The sequence below is a fragment of the Bos mutus genome, chromosome 7 (assembly GCF_027580195.1).
Source record: "Bos mutus isolate GX-2022 chromosome 7, NWIPB_WYAK_1.1, whole genome shotgun sequence".
NCBI lineage: Eukaryota > Metazoa > Chordata > Mammalia > Artiodactyla > Bovidae > Bos > Bos mutus.
In genome coordinates, this window is record NC_091623.1 from 14,417,050 (window position 1) to 14,436,828 (window position 19,779).

The following is a 19,779-nucleotide window of genomic DNA, read 5'->3' on the forward strand; positions in this document are numbered from 1 at the left end:
TTTTATATGTTTCACTAAACTATGCTCATTTTATAGATGGAAGATTGGACCTAGAGATATTAGATAACTTGCCTGAAGACAAAGCTGCATCTGTGATTTTGAATGTAGGATCATCTATTCCAAAGACCATACTTTTTAGCTACTTTATTATACTGGATAAATAATAACTGATATTTAGTTTGAATACTGTGTGCCAAAAGTTGTGTTAAGCACTTAAATTCCTTTAATTTCTTTAATTCTTACAACAACTCAATGAATTAGGGCCCTGTATTTTAAAAGGGAAGGAAAGTTATGACCAACCTAGATAGCATATTCAAAAGCAGAGACATTACTTTGCCAACAAAGGTTCGTCTAGTCAAGGCTATGGTTTTTCCTGTGGTCATGTATGGATGTGAGAGTTGGACTGTGAAGAAGGCTGAGCGCCGAAGAATTGATGCTTTGCAACTGTGGTGTTGGAGAAGACTCTTGAGAGTCCCTTGGACTGCAAGGAGATCCAACTAGTCCATTCTGAAGGAGATCAGCCCTGGGATTTCTTTGGAAGGAATGATGCTAAAGCTGAAACTCCAGTACTTTGGCCACCTCATGCGAAGAGTTGACTTATTGGAAAAGACTCTGATGCTGGGAGGGACTGGGGGCAAGAGGAGAAGGGACGACAGAGGATGAGATGGCTGGATGGCATCACTGACTCAATGGACGTGAGTCTCAGTGAATTCTGGGAGTTGGTGATGGACAGGGAGGCCTGGCGTGCTGCGATTCATGGGGTCACAAAGAGTCGGACACGACTGAGCAACTGATCTGATCCGATTTTAAAAGGCCAGTAAATATGAGATGCAGTGACTTTCGACTGCTTGTTCAAAATTTCTGCAGTACACAGTAGAGATAGGACTTCATCTGTGAGTATAAAGAGTGGTTTGGTAATACCTCCTGCCTGCTTTTCAACATGGATATGAGGGTTAGATGAAATCCCATGTATGTAGCACTATCTAAGTAGTAAGCTCTAGGAATATGATGCATTGTTATTTTTAAAGCACTGTTTTCCCCAGGCTTTAGGCTAAATCTTGGAAATCTGTTCCTGGAAAGTAAACTGTATTTATGGAGTTTTTAAACCTTTAGTGTTTCCTTTCCTCATAATTCTTATGGAAATGAGGATCTCCAATAACCTTCTATATGTTAACTCAACAAATCTTTCTGCCCACTTAGCAGTCAATAAGATAATATTAAAGGACAATAACCAAAGTAGAAGACCAGGTTTTAGAAGCAAATGGGAAGACAGAAAGAGAGTAGAGGGAAGAGAGGAAGGGAGGAAAGAAGAAAAAAAGAAATGTGGGGGAAGGGAGAGAGGGAGTAAGGGTAGAAAGAAGGATTTATGTTTTATATATATATAATTTCTAACTCATTCAAAAATTTACTCATTTTAACAATTTATTTATTTATATCTGCCAATCTAGAATATGGTGGTTGACCAGCCTTTTCTTTCAAAAAGAATATGTAAAATAATTATGCTCCAATTAAATAAATTAATTTTTAAAAAATCTGTTTTCATGTTTCTGCCTTGATTCTTAAGAAAATACCTAAAAATTTATTGTGTGCTTTTTTTTCTAGTTTAAACTTCAGTATATTTGATTTGTGTGTGCATGTGTGTATTTAATTTTTATGGATAATATAATTCATCAGATTCAAATATCTAATTCTTGAAGATTTTCAGTAACTGAACTTTAAACTTCTTCAGTGTCAAGTTAGGGACATTAAATGTTTGTGCAATTGCTATACGTTTACTTTAGTCATCATTAGCAAACCTCATTTTTTACACAACTTTAATTTTATCATAATGTTTATCTTAGTTGCAAAAGTAAATACAGTGGTGGTTTTAAAACGAGATAGGTTTTTATTAGCTTCACTGAGTGTTTACCTAACTGTTCAGACCGCGGTTTTCACTTTCCTTGCTGCGCGATTTGATTAATGGCCCCCTGGACTTGTTCCAGAATATACTGATTATGGTCAGTACATTTCAAAGATGATTTATTAATTGTGTTTGCAACTCAAAATAATTAAGTAAAGATTGATCATATGCATTATTATAGGTTTGCCAATAAAATCAGCAATTACACTTTAAGATAAAGGTTGCCCAAATGGCCATTTTTTAACTATACAGAAAGGACAAAATATTAATATTTTAAAAATATATACAGTATCAACCACAGTGTTGTGGCCTTTTACAGCATGATTATTAAATATGTGAGAAGCTTAGTCTTATAACATGTATTTTAAGTTCTTTTTTAACATAATTTCAAAATAATATGTTTCAATGGAGATTACATAGATGTTTAAATAAAGTATTTCCATGTTTATAACTCATTCTGGAAACAACCCTTACTACAATTCCCTCAGGCTATTACATGCATTTAGATTTCAAATTAGTGACAGACTTGGATTTCTGTTTTTAAAAAAATTTTAATAGGGAGCTGTTATAATCCTGTGTTTTAGGTAGAGGGACTTTATCACATATTTCATATATATTACGTTTCTATCACTTGAAAGACTTTCTCCCATAAAATTTTTCTAAATTTAGCTTGACAGTAGTTATTGTTTCAGGCATTTTAAGTACTCTATCAACACAGAATAAAGTGTAAATATTCATTATACCTGGTCAAAGGGGTTATTAATCAAAGGAAATGACTCCTTGTTCATAATTTATACTTTAATATTGAAAGAAATAGAGATATATTTATTTTTTCTTATTTGGCATACTATATTCAAAATTTAAGTTTTAACTGAAATTATATAACTTAAATCATCTACTGTGATATGTAACTAGATGTTAAATAGATATTTCTTTTGTATTAAAACACAAAGAAACTAAATAAAATGTTTTATCAAAATAGAATTGAAGACTGTTTCATGTTCTAAGCTTGTGTGAAAGTATAAACTACCCATGTCAAAATAAGAAAAGAGAAACTCACAAGTAATTGAGATCTTGGCAAACAGTAAAAACATCAAATATGAGAACAAGGTATAAGAAATGAATAAACAAAAAATCTAAATAAATTAAACGTATATAACTATTCATAAGCATTATTTCATGATTTTGTTCAGTTTTGGTAAGCGGGTTCCTCTCTATCAGGAACAGAATGTTTAAATGTGTGGAGAAAGAGTCTGGAAGATTGGGGACCAGTGACCATATTATGAGATGCATAGAATGTAGATTAAACTAGCAACGTCGACAGAATTTGGGACTCCAGTGCTAAGCTGATTTACTTGAATTTCTTTTATGAATGCAACAGTGACTTGCTAAACATTTTGAGCTAAAGGATCACAAAATGAACTGCACTTTAGGCAGTTTTTTCTGGAAACCATGCATTTGAAGGAGGGAATGTTTTCAAATTGGCAGTGAAGCTAGGATATCACAGTGGGCCAAGAAAAATTATCTGAAGAAAAAATAATGATTGTAGGTATGAGCATGATTAAAAAAAAAGAAAGGGATGGATTGAGTAACACTTGAGGTTGCTATCCTTTTACTAGGGAAGAACTGGGAAGCCTCATCAGCTATTGAAAGCTATTTGTTAAACATTGTCTTTATAAAAGTAAGTCATCTGTCTTACTTTAGAAATCAGCCTACCACAAAGGCTGGATAAACAAAACTTGGTGGCCGTGGGCATTGACTTCCCAAAACTGGAAAAGTTTCTTTTGTCAGGCTGGCATATTTATACACTCAAGTATATAGACATACACTACATTAATTTTATATTATTTTACTTCTTTTTTAATTCAGTTTTTAACTTAATTTTTAGCATATAGGAAAGTATTTTAATCAGTAAACTATGTCTAAATCACATTTTGAAAAATGCTGTCATTCTGGAGTATGTACTATATAGCCTCTGAAAGCCTTCCTTGATGTAGCTGGTGTTCTTGTTAACCTCAATCCCAGAGAAATATTTCTTTCGGACATATATTTTCATTTCAGTTTGAAATTATGGGATTTTTCTCACTTGGAGATATATTCTACTTATGGACTACAGAGAAAAATCAACTTTTTCACTGCCACAATCTGTTATGGATGTAGTCTTGATTTTATAAAGTGTTTTGCCTAGGGCCAAAAATACATAAGTTTTGTAGGAATTTCCAGACTATAGGGGATAAAATAGGAATTGTATTCACAAATGAATTTGGCAAACTAATGAAGTTATGAGATAATGATATAAAGGCAAACAGACTTATATATCCAGAAACCATGAAAATAATACTTCTTTATTTATTGTGGTTTCTTTTTGGTTAAGCAATAAATGGCACATATAAAGCACAGAAACTATTAAAGAAAATATTTCATTTATTCTTAACTGCTATATGTGGGAGTAAGACAAATGAAATTCTCCATGTTCTTACTGAATAATAACATTGTCTTTCAGTCTAAAGTATGCTTTTGGAGTCTTCATATAAACTGTTGGGAACATGCATGAGTAATTTCTAGAGGAAAAAAACCCAGCCTAGGAAAGAAAATTTGCCATTATAGATTATCATTAGTTATGGCTACAGTCCTCTGTATCTTATCTCACCCTTAGTATAGTAATGGAGAACCCCTACGTGCCGAGTGCTATGCCTGGTGCTGGGGCTATAGCACCAAATAAGACAGACCAGGTACTCCCCCTGTGAGAGGATAGGATATAGTTGAAGAAATGGATCAGTAAGTAATTACAATCCAGCATGATAATGAAGCCATGTGACATAAGAGGTTCAGGTACATTTGGAATGCCTAACTAAATTGAATACAAATAACACAAAGTAAAAATTATTACCTTTTTTCCAGTTAACCCAGGATGGACGTACAAATAAATGACCGCAAATGAGAAAATATATTACATGTAGAGTTCAAAAATCCCCAAAGTTGGGGATTTAATGCAAATCATCCGTTACCAAAAAACTCTACAACTAGCATGATACCTGGTGCGTAGTAAGTACTCTATAATCATCAAGTAAATGAAGTAATAAACAGATCTCTAATGAGATACAAGAGATATTAAAGTAGATTTCACGTGGTTGAGTCTTCCTATTCTTGGTAAATGTTTCTACCGTGTACACAGTAATGATAGCCGAAATTAAGTATCATCCTGAACTCCTCCCTCTTCCTCACACCCACATCCAGTCTAGCCGCTCATCTCATACATTCTGCATTTAAAATGTCTCTTGTTGCTTACTTCTACTGCCACTAAGCTAGGGTAAACCACAATCATAGTTCACCCAAATACTGCAATTGCTCATTCTTGGTCTCCCCATTTCACTTCTCCATCTTCTAATTCATTCTCCACATAGTGAACTTCAGAAAACAGAAATTTTATCTTTATACTTTTCCCCATCTCTCCCTGCTTCCTATACTTTGCCTAAACTATTCCAATGGCTTCACTCTGGAAAATTGAAACTCATTACCATGCTCTGAATGACCTTGCCCTACCTCTTGAACTAATTGTGTGATTCACTCATTTGTTTAACAAAGATTTGGGGAACATAGGCATATACAGTCAGTTCTCATTCATAGTAGTTATGTTCTGTCAAGTTTCTGGGAACATGGAATTAACAAAGACTGTATCATTGGCTCAAGGAGAAACATGGGGTTAGATTCCTGGAGCCTCTGGTCATAACGTTTTTTATCAACCAGTCGATACTTAATCGGGTTTTAAATATGTTTCTGTTTAAAGACACCATATTTGATACATATTGTTGATTCATTAACATTGAACTCAGGGCCAACAGGATTGTAACTCATGCTTGAATGAAAGTTAGCAAACACATTTTTTCCTACAAGGACCATCATAGCCTTCTTGTGATTGTAAATATTAGGTAGCAAGTCAGTTCTATATTTGAGAGCCACTTTGAAAAGCAAAATCATCAATAAAAAGCATAAAAAATGCAAAAAATAAAAGGCACTAAATACACTGCAAAAAGGACAATTATTTACAAGTATGAGAAGTAAAACTGGAAGATGCTAACCTCATTGCACCTCAGCCGGGTACATGCACTTCAGGGACTCAAATTTTTCACTGCTCTGTTCATATGCACGTCTGCTAATGACTGAGAAAACACTTAATTATTGATTTGAAGGTTGGAAATAAATTTTAGCAAGTAGGTGAATTTAGAAATACAGAACTCATGAATAATGAAGACTGACTGTAACTAGTATTTAAAGCCATGGGAACAGAGAAAATTGTGAATAAAGGATACCCAGGATTGAACACGAGAATGTTTGTTTCAAGAGTGGAGATTAGGTTCCACACACATCACCTATGAGAGAACAAGGTCTGAGGAAGAAAGACTATCACATAGGAGGAAAATGAGGTGATTATGATTTAATAAAAGCTAAAAAATATGTTTCAAAAAGAAAGGTCAACTCTCAAATGCTGCTGAGAAATCAATAATGACAGAGACACTGCTAGGCCCTCAGGGGCGTTTTGAGACAGATGACTAACTAGAGTAGCATGAGGTAAGAATTAGATATGCAGAATATGGGAAAAACTTTGAAGGAGGTTTCCTCTGAAAATAAACAGACAAGAAGAGAAGTAGCCAGAGAGGGCTGTTGATTGCTTATTTAATATAGGAAGTAAGAAAATATATTGTTATGCTTTTGTTAATGACACCAAGTCAAGTAGAAACTATGATCTTGATGAAATTATTCAACATTTCTTTGCCTTAGTTTTTCTCTCTAAAAAGCACAGAACTTAACCAGACACAATTATCTTAATTTACTTTATATGTAGTGAAACACCATATTATAGTGATTTAGAGTATGGATTCTGAAGTCCAACTGCCTGGGTCTGTGTTATAGCTTCACAACTTACTACCTGTCAGATTGTGAATATCCCACTCAACCTTTATACACTTTGGTTTCCTTATCAGTAAAAAAAAAAAGGGGGGGGGAATAATAGTACCGATCTCGATTTTGAGGTATTGAGATATTGGATGTAGAATTCTTAGCACTGTGCCTGTCACAAATATTAGCACTCAGTACATGTTAACTGTTTTGCACAATTTATAATCATTTTTATCCCCTCTCTCTAATATGCTGTTCTCTGTGAATTCCATATTCGTATCACTTTTAACTCTCTGCACATACTCTCTAGTATATACAGTATAGAAATATCTTCCACCATTTTCTGTTAGACTTTTATAAACAATGATAATTTCAGGTAGTGAACCAGCAGGAAGTCCCATATTTAAAACAAGACTGTTTGGAGGAGACAGTTTTTCTAACTAAGAATTATTCAGCAAATATTTGAAGGCCTAATATTTGCCAGGCACTGTCTTAAGTGATTCAATAGTGAACAGAACAAAGTCCCTGCTTTTGTGGAGCTGAAGTCTTAGTCAAAAAAGAGAAATCTTGAACTCATCACAAATTTCTATTCTTTTCAGAGTCCTATAACTTATATTTTTGAAAGTTTAGGAAAGAAAGTTTTAAAAAACAAAAGGAAAGATTTTTGGAAGAAGACAAACATAAGAAGAAGAAGGAGAGGGAATAATAAGGGAAGAAAAAAATGGGAGGGGAACGAGTCTCAGTATGATGATATGTAAAGTTTTAAAGTTTATTTTTCTGGTTATCTAGAGTCTTGTGAATATCTGCCAAATCCTCCTTGGGAGATCTGTTATTAATTATTATTTTTCATGATTTAAATTTGCTGTCATTTAAAAAAAATCATCTAATTTTAATCTTAAGGTTATCAGGTCAGCGGTGTTCACTAATATATTATGTGTGTGTATGTATGTATGTGTATATATATATATATATATAATCTCAGAATTCAGGCCCACGCTTACTGAGAACCAGGCACCATATTATTCCTTTTTCTCAAGGAGCTGGCACCTAAGCCATATACTTAAAAAGATAATGTCTACATGCTGCTGCTGCTGCTGCTAAGTCACTTCAGTCGTGTCCAACTCTGTACGACCCCATAGACGGCAGCCCACCAGGCTCCCCCGTCCCTGGGATTCTCCAGGCAAGAGCACTGGAGTGGGTTGCCATTTCCTCCTCCAATGCATGAAAGTGAAAAGTCAAAGTGAAGTCGCTCAGTTGTGTCCGACTCTTAGCAATCTCATGGACTGCTGCCTACCAGGCTTCTCCATCCATGGGATTTTCCAGGCAAGAGTACTGGAGTGGGGTGCCATTGCCTTCTCTGAATGTCTACGTAACAGCTTTTAAAATACGATGTACACACGCTACATATAGGAAAACAGAAGGGATTTTATTTAGCCTTTGTAATCAACTGCTGACTGACATGTTCCAGGATTATGTTTCAGTCATACTATTGTACCTTGTCTTTTCAGTGAACCTAATTTTCTTTTCATTAAAGCCACCTGAAATGTAGAAAAAATCTTGTTCCTTTTTTTCCTAATTTTTCACTTTTTAAAAAATCTTGTTTCTTTTGGCATTTATATTCTTTTACTTAATTTTCTACTGTCCTTTGAACTTTTATTTAAATGTTATATAAGTATTATAATTCTGTTATTTCAAATAATTTATAATGATAAGACACCCAATCCAGTGACTCATTCAGTCTGAATTTTGGAGATATCATAGATCACTGGTTTAGTCTAAGATTCTTAAGTTTATTTATTTATCACACTCCCATTGGATTTCAAGCAATGAAGGGAACACTAATGTGGATAAAGTAGCAGATGATAATTCTTTTCTTCCTACTATTTTCTTTTTATTTGGCCCACTTGTTTTGGATAATTATTGTGTTAGTATTAGAATTGAATTTATGTTATCTAACACAAAACATATGGCCATGTACTCTTTACATAAATATCAATAATTTGTGTGTCAGAAGTCCTACTGCTTTAAATGAAAGTTTATTCACATGCTCACGTCCACCTATTAGCCCTAGTTCTGCCTTCTGTTGCTCAGTTGTGTCCTACTCTTTGCAACCCTATGGACTATACATTCCATGGAATTCTCCAGGCCAGGTAGCCTTTTCCTTCTGCAGGGGATCTTCCCAACCCAGGGATTGAAGCTCAGTCTCCTGCATTGCAGCCTGGAAAATTCCATGGACTGTATAGGCCATGGGGTCACAAAGAGTTGGACATGAATGAGCGACTTTCACTTTTCACTTTCTGCCTTCTGTTTCATATCAGATAAATAGTCTACATTAAAGTCACTCATATAGAGTGGAATTGTCTTCTAAGTGCAAATAACTGATGCACATTCAACATATACTCTCAATCCCTGTCTCCCACCATAAAAAGTGGAGGAAGAAAGAGACAGGAAAAAGCACAATTTAAATAATTCTGGGCATTCTACTCAATCAGGCCCAGAAGTGGATGTCAAGTGGGAAACATATCTTCTTATCCCCTGATTTCTCATTATCCTTCCATAATATGAGCAGCACACCTAAAGATAAATCTTTTTCATAAAACTGACTACTAGACAGAAGGTAACTGCTTCACAAAAAAAAACATTTATCAAAATAGGAGGAATACCCTATGGTGCTGGGTTAATTAAAATTGGTATACCATGCTGGAGTATAATATTTTATGAAGGATTTTTCAGGATAATTTGGTTTTCACATTAAGACCTACCATTAAAACCCAACCCCAACTAAGATATCACTCCATTTAATTTGGAGACCATTACATCCTCTGAGTTTTCTCCTCTGCACACTAGAAGAGCCAAAGGTTATTTTCATTCCCCCAAAATAATATGGTTTTACATGAGCAGTCTCTTGGTTGGGATTGCCTTTCACTGAATGTGTATAATTTGCCACTGTTCCATTAAGTCGTGTTCCCAGAGTCCTCTTATATTTCAAATGTGGTGCAATTCATACAGAGAATAATGGGACACCACACTTATTAATGTGGGATGTTCCCTTGCTATTCACTCCTGCAATGCCATTATTTATTTGGAAAAGCTACTTAAAAAGATAAGTACTATGATCCTGAATTTTCTAAAGTTTAGTCGTGCATGGGCCACCATTTGGATTTACGTTGTATCTGAGTTTCACCACCTACCTCATTGACTTTTGCCACTTCTTGGTAGCTCTTTCACTATAAGTTAATTATCTTTTAAATCACTTTGCTTATTAAATAAGCCTATTAAAAATGAAGTTACACATTCTTAGATGGAGAACCAGTTTCACTTGAACATAAATGTAAAATTTAATACAATATAAAGTTAATGAGTATAATAAAATATGATGGTTACCTGAAGACACCACACCTGACTATGATTCTCTCTCTATTAAAAGGCCTACCAGCCATCAGCTCTTTGAGAGAGAGAGAGAAAGAGCACTGATTTTATGACGGTAGCAGCTGCTGCTGCTTCTCAGTCAGGACTCACGACATAACTGCCTTCTAAGGTCATGCCATAGAGTAAAGAGTTCCAGATAGATTAATATCCTAACTCTGATAGTTGCTATTTGATTTTGGGCAAGATACTTTATCACTCTGAGCCTCAATATTCTAATTTCTAAAATGGGGTTAGTAATACACAACTCATTAAAATAAATAAAGTGATGGATATAATGTACTAGGCATGTGGTAAATGCTCAATATAAATTACTACTGCTACTCTGTTCTTGTTCATTTTATTTTCTCCTTCTAGTGTCTGTCTAGGTTTGAATGCAAATGGTTTTCCAAGTTAATTACTTTTGATAAAATGATACTATGAAAACATTTAGTTTATATATTATTATGTTTGATAATTTATAATCTAATAATTTTTGTCATTGGAATTCCAGAGTAATTGTAAAGTGGCCAAAGATTAACTTAGAAGTGTTACGTGATATAATGTTTTTATCTTGCTGGCTGATACCATGTACTTTGTACATACTCAAATCATAAATACCTTTCCATACCTATTTGCTCACTACCTAGCATGAGCCAGGTGCCGATCTAGTCAAAAAGGATACAAGGCACAGCACAAAACAGCTAACGTTACATTCTACTGGTGTGAAATAAGCAAAAAAGAAACCAGGATACATCAGATAATAATCAAAAGATAATCAGACATCCCTGCAAAGACTGGGAGAAAATAAGTAATGCAAAGGCCTGAAGGTGAGCCAAACCTGGCATGCTGAAGGAATAGAAAGCGGGTCCGGGCAGTGGGAAAGCGATGGAGTGAGGTGTACTCTAACCGTGTGGTCAGTGAAGTGGATTCAGTCAGGTCATTCAGGGCTTTGAGGTGGATATTCTTTCTGTTTTATTCAGAGTAAAATGGCAGATTTTAAGGAGGGAAAGGTCATGGTTTGATGTTTGTTTTAAAGACTGTTATGACCACTATGTGGAAACTGGATGTAGAGGTGGGGGTTAGTGAAAACAGATTGGTTAGGAGGTTTTACAGTAGTCCAGGCAAAAGTCAATCATGGCTCGGGCTATCCGGGAGCAAGAGCAAGGTGTTCTTAGACCATGGGTATGTTTTAGCAGTAAAGTTGCCAGGACTTGCTTCTAGGTTTGACTTAGAAGAATAAGGGGCAGAAGTGAATCAGGAAGATCCCTATGTTTTTAGCTTGAGAAACTAGGTGAGTGGTGCTGTTTTCAGACCCAAGAAAGACTAAGAAAACAGTAGATTTGTGGAGCAGAAAAATGAAGTTCTGTTTTGGCTAGTTTATGTTTAAAATACTTAGAAGACATCAAAGCAGAGATATCAAGATATATGATTCTAGAGTTCCTGGAAGAAGTGAGGTCTGGAGATAAAGATTTGAGAGTCCTAAACATTTGGGATTTATGGCTGTCATCTTAAAGTGAGAACACTCAGTTTGGGTGAGTGTTTCTCTTCAACAATGCCTGAATGGTTCCTAATGTGAAGCTTTAAATAGCAAATGCAGTGAAGGTAAAGAGAGACGATATTGTAGTGTCAGAGCTCCAGGCTTAATTCTTTAATAGATTGTAACATCTGTGGAAAAATGAATTCAGTCCAGTTTTGATTATCTAGTTTATGATTATATCTGGATTTAGTAGCCAGATGATTACTTTCTGGGCTGTCAGTTTATCTGAACAATTTTGTTATCTATTTCTGGCAACTTTAGTATTGTATCAAAACTAAACTTTAAAATACAGTATTAGGAGAAAAGTTCCAAAAGGACATAATTACTTTATTGAAATCACACTTTAATCAAGCTGTCCTCTTCATGTACTGGATCAAAAGAATTTGTTGGGAGCCTTTAAAGTCATAGGTTCTAACTTCGCAGTCCAGCCAGGTAGGGAAAACAAAGATACATGAAACCATAATAGGCCAATTATTTGGGCAACTGTGATAGTCATTAGCTATGTTCACTAAATATTTCCAGCTCTCTGTCATCTGGGCACATGGTAAAATTGAACTTCATGGCTATAACTGAGTGAGGCTGTGATTCTAGTTCTCACTAGCAAGATTTGCTTAAAAGTGTCATGTGTAATTTCCGAGCCAGAGAACTTTCTTTCCTTCTGCCATGGTGACTGGCACTGTTGGTAGCTGCCCTGCCATCCAGTGTCCTATAATGAGGACAGTACAGAGTGAAGCCCCCTGGCTACTCCCGATGAATATATGGCACTAATGAGAATTTGAAGCTTTGTTTTTTCAAGCCACTGATTTATTGAGATATTTGCTCCTATGGTATAACTTAACCTGTACCAACCAATAGAATACAGAGACTAGTCCACGTAGCATATTCTTAGTACCTTCACACTACTGTTTAAAAAATAGTCATAAGACAGCATCAGTTGAAAGTACAATCCCATTTCTGTGACGTGAACACTAACACCCTGGCCAACAGAGTAGAACATCAGAAGAAACCACTGTTTAGCTACATTATTACAAACTCACAAATATATAACATCACTTCAGACATTACAATTTGGAAGTTTATTTTCTCTCACTACCAATGTAATTGTATAATATAGAAACTTTAGCAAATATCAAATGAGTCAGCAGTTTTGCAAACAAATTAATATCTGTTTAATAAAGAAAAGTATAGCATTTTCAGCTTTTTCTAAAGCAGGTAGTAGGGATAGATTTTATTATTTACAGAGCTATTTAACAAATGTTCTTTTACAAGTTCATCTTGTGTCAGTCACACAAACGGAGTCCAGTTCCCATCCAAGAGGTTAAGAGAGAAAACACTCAGAGATTTGACATCACTTCACCCCACCTAATGACTTCACTTTCCATTTGACTAGCTTGTGTTGTCTGGCTGCGTTATTCATTGAACTAAAAAATATACCAACCAAATTAAAGCTTCAGTCTTCACTTGCACTTCGTATGCAAGGATTAACCACTATGCCAATGATCCAGAAATTCATAAATTGAGTAATTTTTAGACATAGAGTTTTGGGTGCAGAAATAGAATAAGATAGTCCTTTCTTTTCCTTGACCAAATAGTTAATAATATCGTCATCCATTATTTAATTGTAAACTGGCATGGACTGTTAGCCAGTGAAATGTCTTAGCCGGGCTTTATTCATGTGTCTTGCCCACCGTTTGTCTCCTCACAATTTCTCTGTGTATCCTGCAGTTTATCTTAGTGCTGCAGTGTTTGCCTACAGTATACTAATAGTATCTACAGAAGAAAGTTCTGGCGTTTCAAGGTAATGTTTGTAGAGAATCTCCCCTGTACCTTATTAATTGCAAACTAAATAAGATTCCACTCAAAAAGGTATCCTAAAATGCTGGTATGATTATATCAAGCAAGAGGTAGAAGACCCAGGTTCAGATTTCAACTGTAATTTACTAAACCATTTGCCTTGTTTAACATCTTTCAAATCTGTCTCCTCCTTTCCGTGTCCCTGTCACTGCCTTGGTTTAAGCCCTTGTTACATAGCAACCTTCCAGACTTCACACAGCTGCCAGAGTGACCCTTCTAAGATGTTAATCACTTCAAGTCTTTTAATGAGTCCCTACAGTTTTCAGGATAAAGTCCAAACCCCTTAGCTTAGTACACAGAGCCTTTCATGAGCTGCCCCTGGCCTAGCTCTTGAGCCCTGAGGTAGTAAACTGGCAGGCTATTAACAAAATTCAACTCACATATATGTTTGGTCTTGTTTGTACCATGTTTTCTTTAAAATTTGGTACCAACACTGGTTTAAAAATTAAGAGATCTTTGGCTTCTCTTCAAATTATAAGATTATCCCCTCACATGATGACAGTGGGCTGTACTGACATTTTCTTGTTAGAGAGGAAATTCACTCTAATTTATCACAGACCTCACCCATGAAATTTCACCCATTTATATAACTTGTGTGCATGCAAATTTTAACTCCCTGGTGGCCTCCTCTCCAGCTACTTTTTAAGGTTTATTCTTCAGAGTGCTGAATGATGCCCAGTTCTTCCTAAGTTTTATGCTTACCCTGTCTTGGGAGGTCTTACTCCCTTGCCATTTCTTTATCTCACCAGCCCATTAATTTCCTTCAATGTGGAGTAAAACTGTTGCCTTCTTCAGAAAAGGCACCCAACCTATACTTCTGAGGCACCTGTGCTGCCTTATTCTCCCATAGCATTCATCACACAGTGTAGTTGTTGTTGCTTTGTTTGTTGGTATTCTGGCTAGGCTATCAACTTATTGGGGACAGCCACATTGTATCATTTGTGACATATTTGTCACTGTGTCATTATTTGCACACGAAGAAGCCCCTGTGGGCCTTGGTGTCATCATCTATAAAATGAAGACTATAGATTAGATAATCTCCAGGTTCTCTTCCTATTTGAAAATCTGCTCGATACTGAGGTCTGAGTTTGCTTTGAATAGATTTTAACCAAAGCTCAGATACAATAAATAAGACTTAAAGTATGGCATGTTGTGTCCTTGGGCACCAAGTAACAAAGATATTCCCCTCCAAAGGGGAGTATATCCTTTGGCTGGTAATTCCTATGTAGAAGCTGACTGCTTGACAGATCATTGTCCGAAGAAAGCAAAAGACCAATCCAGTAGGTGTCTAGTATCATTTATCAGAAACGAATTATTGGTGCTTCAAAGATAGCATTTATTTAACCTTAATAGAAACTTGTTTGGAGTCATGAAAAAGAGAAAGGGAAGATGATGAAATATGTCAGAAATAGAATCTGATTCCAATTTTACAGATGGATTGTGCTGTGCTTAGTCACTCAGTCGTGTCCAACTCTTTGTGATCCTGTGGATTGCAGACCTCCAGGCTCCTCTGTCCATGAAGATTGTCCAAACAAGAATACTGGAGTGGGTTGCTATGCCCTCCTCCAGGGGATCTTCCCAACCCAGGGATCAAACCCAGGTCTCCTGCATTGCAGGCTGATTCTTTACTGTCTGAGCCAGCAGGGAAGCCCAGTAACAGATGGGTTAGTTACTGTTAAAAACAGAATAGGAAATAGGTAACCCCTGCTGGTGTTAACTGGTTTCGAACCAGGTAATCTTTAGAACTGGTTGGTATGACAATGAATGAAGATCATCTGATCTAGAAATTGAGCCTTCAGAAATTATCCTAAGGAAACAACCATTACTGTGTACAAAGACCTGAATGTTATTTATAACAGCAAAAACAAACACACACCTAGCAAACAGCATAAATGTCCAACATTAAGAAATTAAGTCAATATTTTTAAAATGGTACTTTTTAAAATACAAGACTCCATAGGAGTATGTTGATAATCACCTCAGAAAAACCCTGACCCATCATTAGCATTTCAGACTATTTTAACTTTTATTTCTTGTACATTTTAAGGTTACATGTGAGATTTTCTTTACAAAAATAAAAGATTTTGCGCATAAAAAATTTGAAAACCACTGGATTCAATAAATTAATTAATATAACAATAGGTAAGGAAATGTATATGTTAACCAAGGCTTCCCTGGTGGCTCAGATGATAAAGAATCTGCCTGCAATGCAGGAGACCCAAGTTTGATCCCTGGGTCAGGAAAGATCCTCTGGAGAAGAGAATGGCTACCTGCTCCAGTATTCTTGCCTGGAGAATCCAATGGACAGAGGAGCCTGGCGGGCTAGTCCATGGGGTCACAAAGAGTTGGACACGGCTGAGCACACTATCTATATTAATAGGTCACATTATCTTTGGGTAGTGATTTTAGGTCATTCTTTTTCTTACTTCAGTTCGTCTGTTATTTTCCACATTATCTACATATAACATGTAATTATTTCTGTAGCCAGACCAAAAGAAAAAATTTTGGTTTTTGGAAAACAGAACTAGTTGACAGCAATAAATAGTCCAGAGCCATTAAAATTTCCCAGGTTACCATTTTTGACATTCAAATCCTAGATTTTATAAACCATACCATTATGAAAATTTTCCCATGAAATATATAAGTTGTAGAGAACCTTGAAGATCCAGTCCAACCCCCTCATTTTATATTTAAAGATACTATAATCTAAAATGTTTCAACATACTAAAGCTAGAGCTGGGAGCCTGTGGTTTTCTGATTCCATATGTTTTTTCTGCCATTCACCTAATTTATAGAGTGGATAGTTAAAATTTTCATCTCTCTCATTTTTGTCTACCTAGTCTGAGCATCTGTCATTGTGTTATTGCTTGCTTTTTCCTATGAGTGAAAAGCTTTTTTGAAGTACCAGTGGTCAGCATTTCTCTATTTAGAAAAATTGGCACAAACTATAAAATATTAAAACTGGTCCTAAAACTGTCATGTGACTCATTGTTCTGATTTATACAATTAGAGTTTTATAATCTACTCTATTCCACTAATTCAATAAATATGTATGTTCACTCAGATTTATAATTTGGAGTGGGATTAAACTGACCTCAAATAATTCTTACAGTTTGCCTTCACTCTTGGCATCTGGAAGGTAGACATTAGATACATGTTCCATCTACCACACCTTCCTTCTCAGACATGAGTGTATTTGGGAAACTCTCTGACTTACTTGTGTTTCAGGATCTTTACTCATTGCTGAGTTATCTTGCTATGATCACACTGACACCCCCTAAAATGTTATGGCTTTGTGTAATATTTTTTTTATGTGTATGTATATATGTCAGTACTTTCCCATGGTTCTTTTTCACTTAATGTTAAGAGGTGAAAATTACGTAGACATTTGAATTTAGAGATGCTCAAGAAATAGTGTGAGGTAATGTGTTTCAAATAAAGGAAATTGGGTTGAGAAATATCAGTCATTCCCCCAAAACCCTCTCCCCCCGCCTCCACCCTCAGCAGCAAAAAGTGGGTAATTCATAATGAAAAACAATCAGAAGAAATACACGGCAGTTTTCAATTTAGGTGAAGTTGATATTGTCTGTTACTAAACTAGAAATGAGGAGTTTGTAGAGCATTCTTTTTTTAAACTATTATCCCCAAGAATATTAATATCTGAATTCCCTTAAAATACAGACCCATCAGGCTTCTATCTTATAAAAAACATTTTGTTAAACAGAGTTGTAACTAAGAATGAAATAATTTACACAGTTGTTTTTGCTGTTATAAAATAGTTTGCTCATATAAAATACCATATGAAGTAGATTTGGGACAAATTTTAAAATATTTCTAAATGTCATAGTTTTGCAATCTCTTTTCTGATTTAGTTATTCTAATTGTTTTAACACATTAGGGCTGCTGATCATTTACTCCAGGAATCAAGCAGAGAAGCTCACAGATTTAAAAATTAAATCGGATTCCTTTTATTTCTTTTTTTGCTCTGATTGCTGTGGCCAAAACTTCCAAAACTATGTTGAATAGTAATGGTGAGAGTGGGCACCCTTGTCTTGTTCCTGACTTTAGAGGAAATGCTTTCAATTTTTCACCATTGAGGATAATGTTTGCTGTGGGTTTGTCATATATAGCTTTTATTATGTTGAGGTATGTTCCTTATAAAGGAATCCAAATTGGAAAAGAAGTAAAACTCTCACTGTTTGCAGATGACATGATCCTCTACATAGAAAACCCTAAAGACTCCACCAGAAAATTACTAGAACTAATCAATGATTATAGTAAAGTTGCAGGATATAAAATCAACACACAGAAATCCCTTGCATTCCTATACACTAATAATGTGAAAACAGAAAGAGAAATTAAGGAAACAATTCCATTCACCATTGTAACGGAAAGAATAAAATACTTAGGAATATATCTACCTAAAGAAAATAAAGACCTATATATAGAAAACTATAAAACACTGGTGAAGGAAATCAAAGAGGACACTAATAGATGGAGAAATATACCATGTTCATGGATCAAAAGAATCAATATAGTGAAAATGAGTATACTACCCAAAGCAATTTATAGATTCAATGCAATCCCTATCAAGTAACCAACAGTATTCTTCACAGAGCTAGAACAAATAATTTCACAATTTGTATGGAAATACAAAAAACCTCTAATAGCCAAAGCTATCTTGAGAAAGAAGAATGGAACTGGAGGAATCAACCTACCTGACTTCAGGCTCTACTACAAAGCCACAGTCATCAAGACAGTATGGTACTGGCACAAAGACAGAAATATAGATCAATGGAACAAAATAGAAAGCCCAGAGATAACTCCACGCACCTATGGACACCTATCTTTGACAAAGGAGGCAAGAATATACAATGGATTAAAGACAATCTCTTTAACAAGTGGTGCTGGGAAAACTGGTCAACCACTTGTAAAAGAATGAAACTAGAGCACTTTCTAACACCATACACAAAAATAAACTCAAAATGGATTAAAGATCTAAACGTAAGACCAGAAACTATAAAACTCCTAGAGGAGAACATAGGCAAAACACTCTCCGACATACATCACAGCAGGATCCTCTATGACCCACCTCCCAGAATATTGGAAATAAAAGCGAAAGTAAACAAATGGGACCTAATTAAACTTAAAAGCTTCTGCACAACAAAGGAAACTATAAGCAAGGTGAAAAGACAGCCTTCAGAATGGGAGAAAGTAATAGCAAATGAAGCAACTGACAGACAACTAATCTCAAAAATATACAAGCAACCCCTACAGCTCAATTCCAGAAAAATAAATGACCCAATCAAAAAATGGGCCAAAGAACTAAATAGACGTTTCTCCAAAGAAGACATACAGATGGCTAACAAACACATGAAAAGATGCTCAACATCACTCATTATCAGAGAAATGCAAATCAAAACCACTATGAGGTATCATTTCACGCCAGTCAGAATGGCTGCAATCCAAAAGTCTACAAGCAATAAATGCTGGAGAGGGTGTGGAGAAGAGGGAACCCTCTTACACTGTTGGTGGGAATGCAAACTAGGACAGCCACTATGGAGAACAGTGTGGAGATTCCTTAAAAAACTAGAAATAGAACTGCCTTATGACCCAGCAATCCCACTGCTGGGCATACACACTGAGGAAACCAGAAGGGAAAGAGACATGTGTACCCCAATGTTCATCGCAGCACTGTTTATAATAGCCAGGACATGGAAGCAACCTAGATGTCCATCAGCAGATGAATGGATAAGAAAGTTGTGGTACATATACACAATGGAGTATTAGCCATTAAAAAGAATACATTTGAATCAGTTCTAATGAGATGGATGAAACTGGAACCTATTATACAGAGTGAAGTAAGCCAGAAAGAAAAACACCAATACAGTATACTAACACATATATATGGAATTTAGAAAGATGGTAACAATAACCGTGTATACGAGACAGCAAAAGAGACACTGATGTATAGAACAGTCTTTTGGACTCTGTGGGAGAGGGAGAGGGTAGGATGATTTGGGAGAATGGCATTGAAATACGTAAAATATCATATATGGAACGAGTCGCCAGTCTAGGTTCGATGCATGATACTGGATGCTTGGGGCTGGTGCACTGGGACGACCCAGAGGGATGGTATGGGGAGGGGAGGAGGGAGGAGGGTTCAGGATGGGGAACACATGTA

At 35.7% G+C, this 19,779-nt stretch overlaps 1 protein-coding gene across 4 annotated transcripts in view; it reads left to right on the forward strand.

The window, feature by feature from the left end:
* The window catches only part of XRCC4 (X-ray repair cross complementing 4), a 323,318-nt gene that overhangs the window by 195,543 nt on the left and 107,996 nt on the right, over window positions 1–19,779 (forward strand). Inside the window, exon 8 of one of the 4 annotated variants that reach the window (XM_070373087.1) lies at window positions 37–2,752. The exons of the other annotated variants lie outside the window; for them this stretch is intronic. Coding sequence (XP_070229188.1) covers window positions 37–67 — 31 coding nt within the window. The 3' untranslated portion in view covers window positions 68–2,752. Of the gene's footprint in view, window positions 1–36; window positions 2,753–19,779 lie in introns of those variants that run through there. 4 annotated transcript variants of the gene reach the window in all.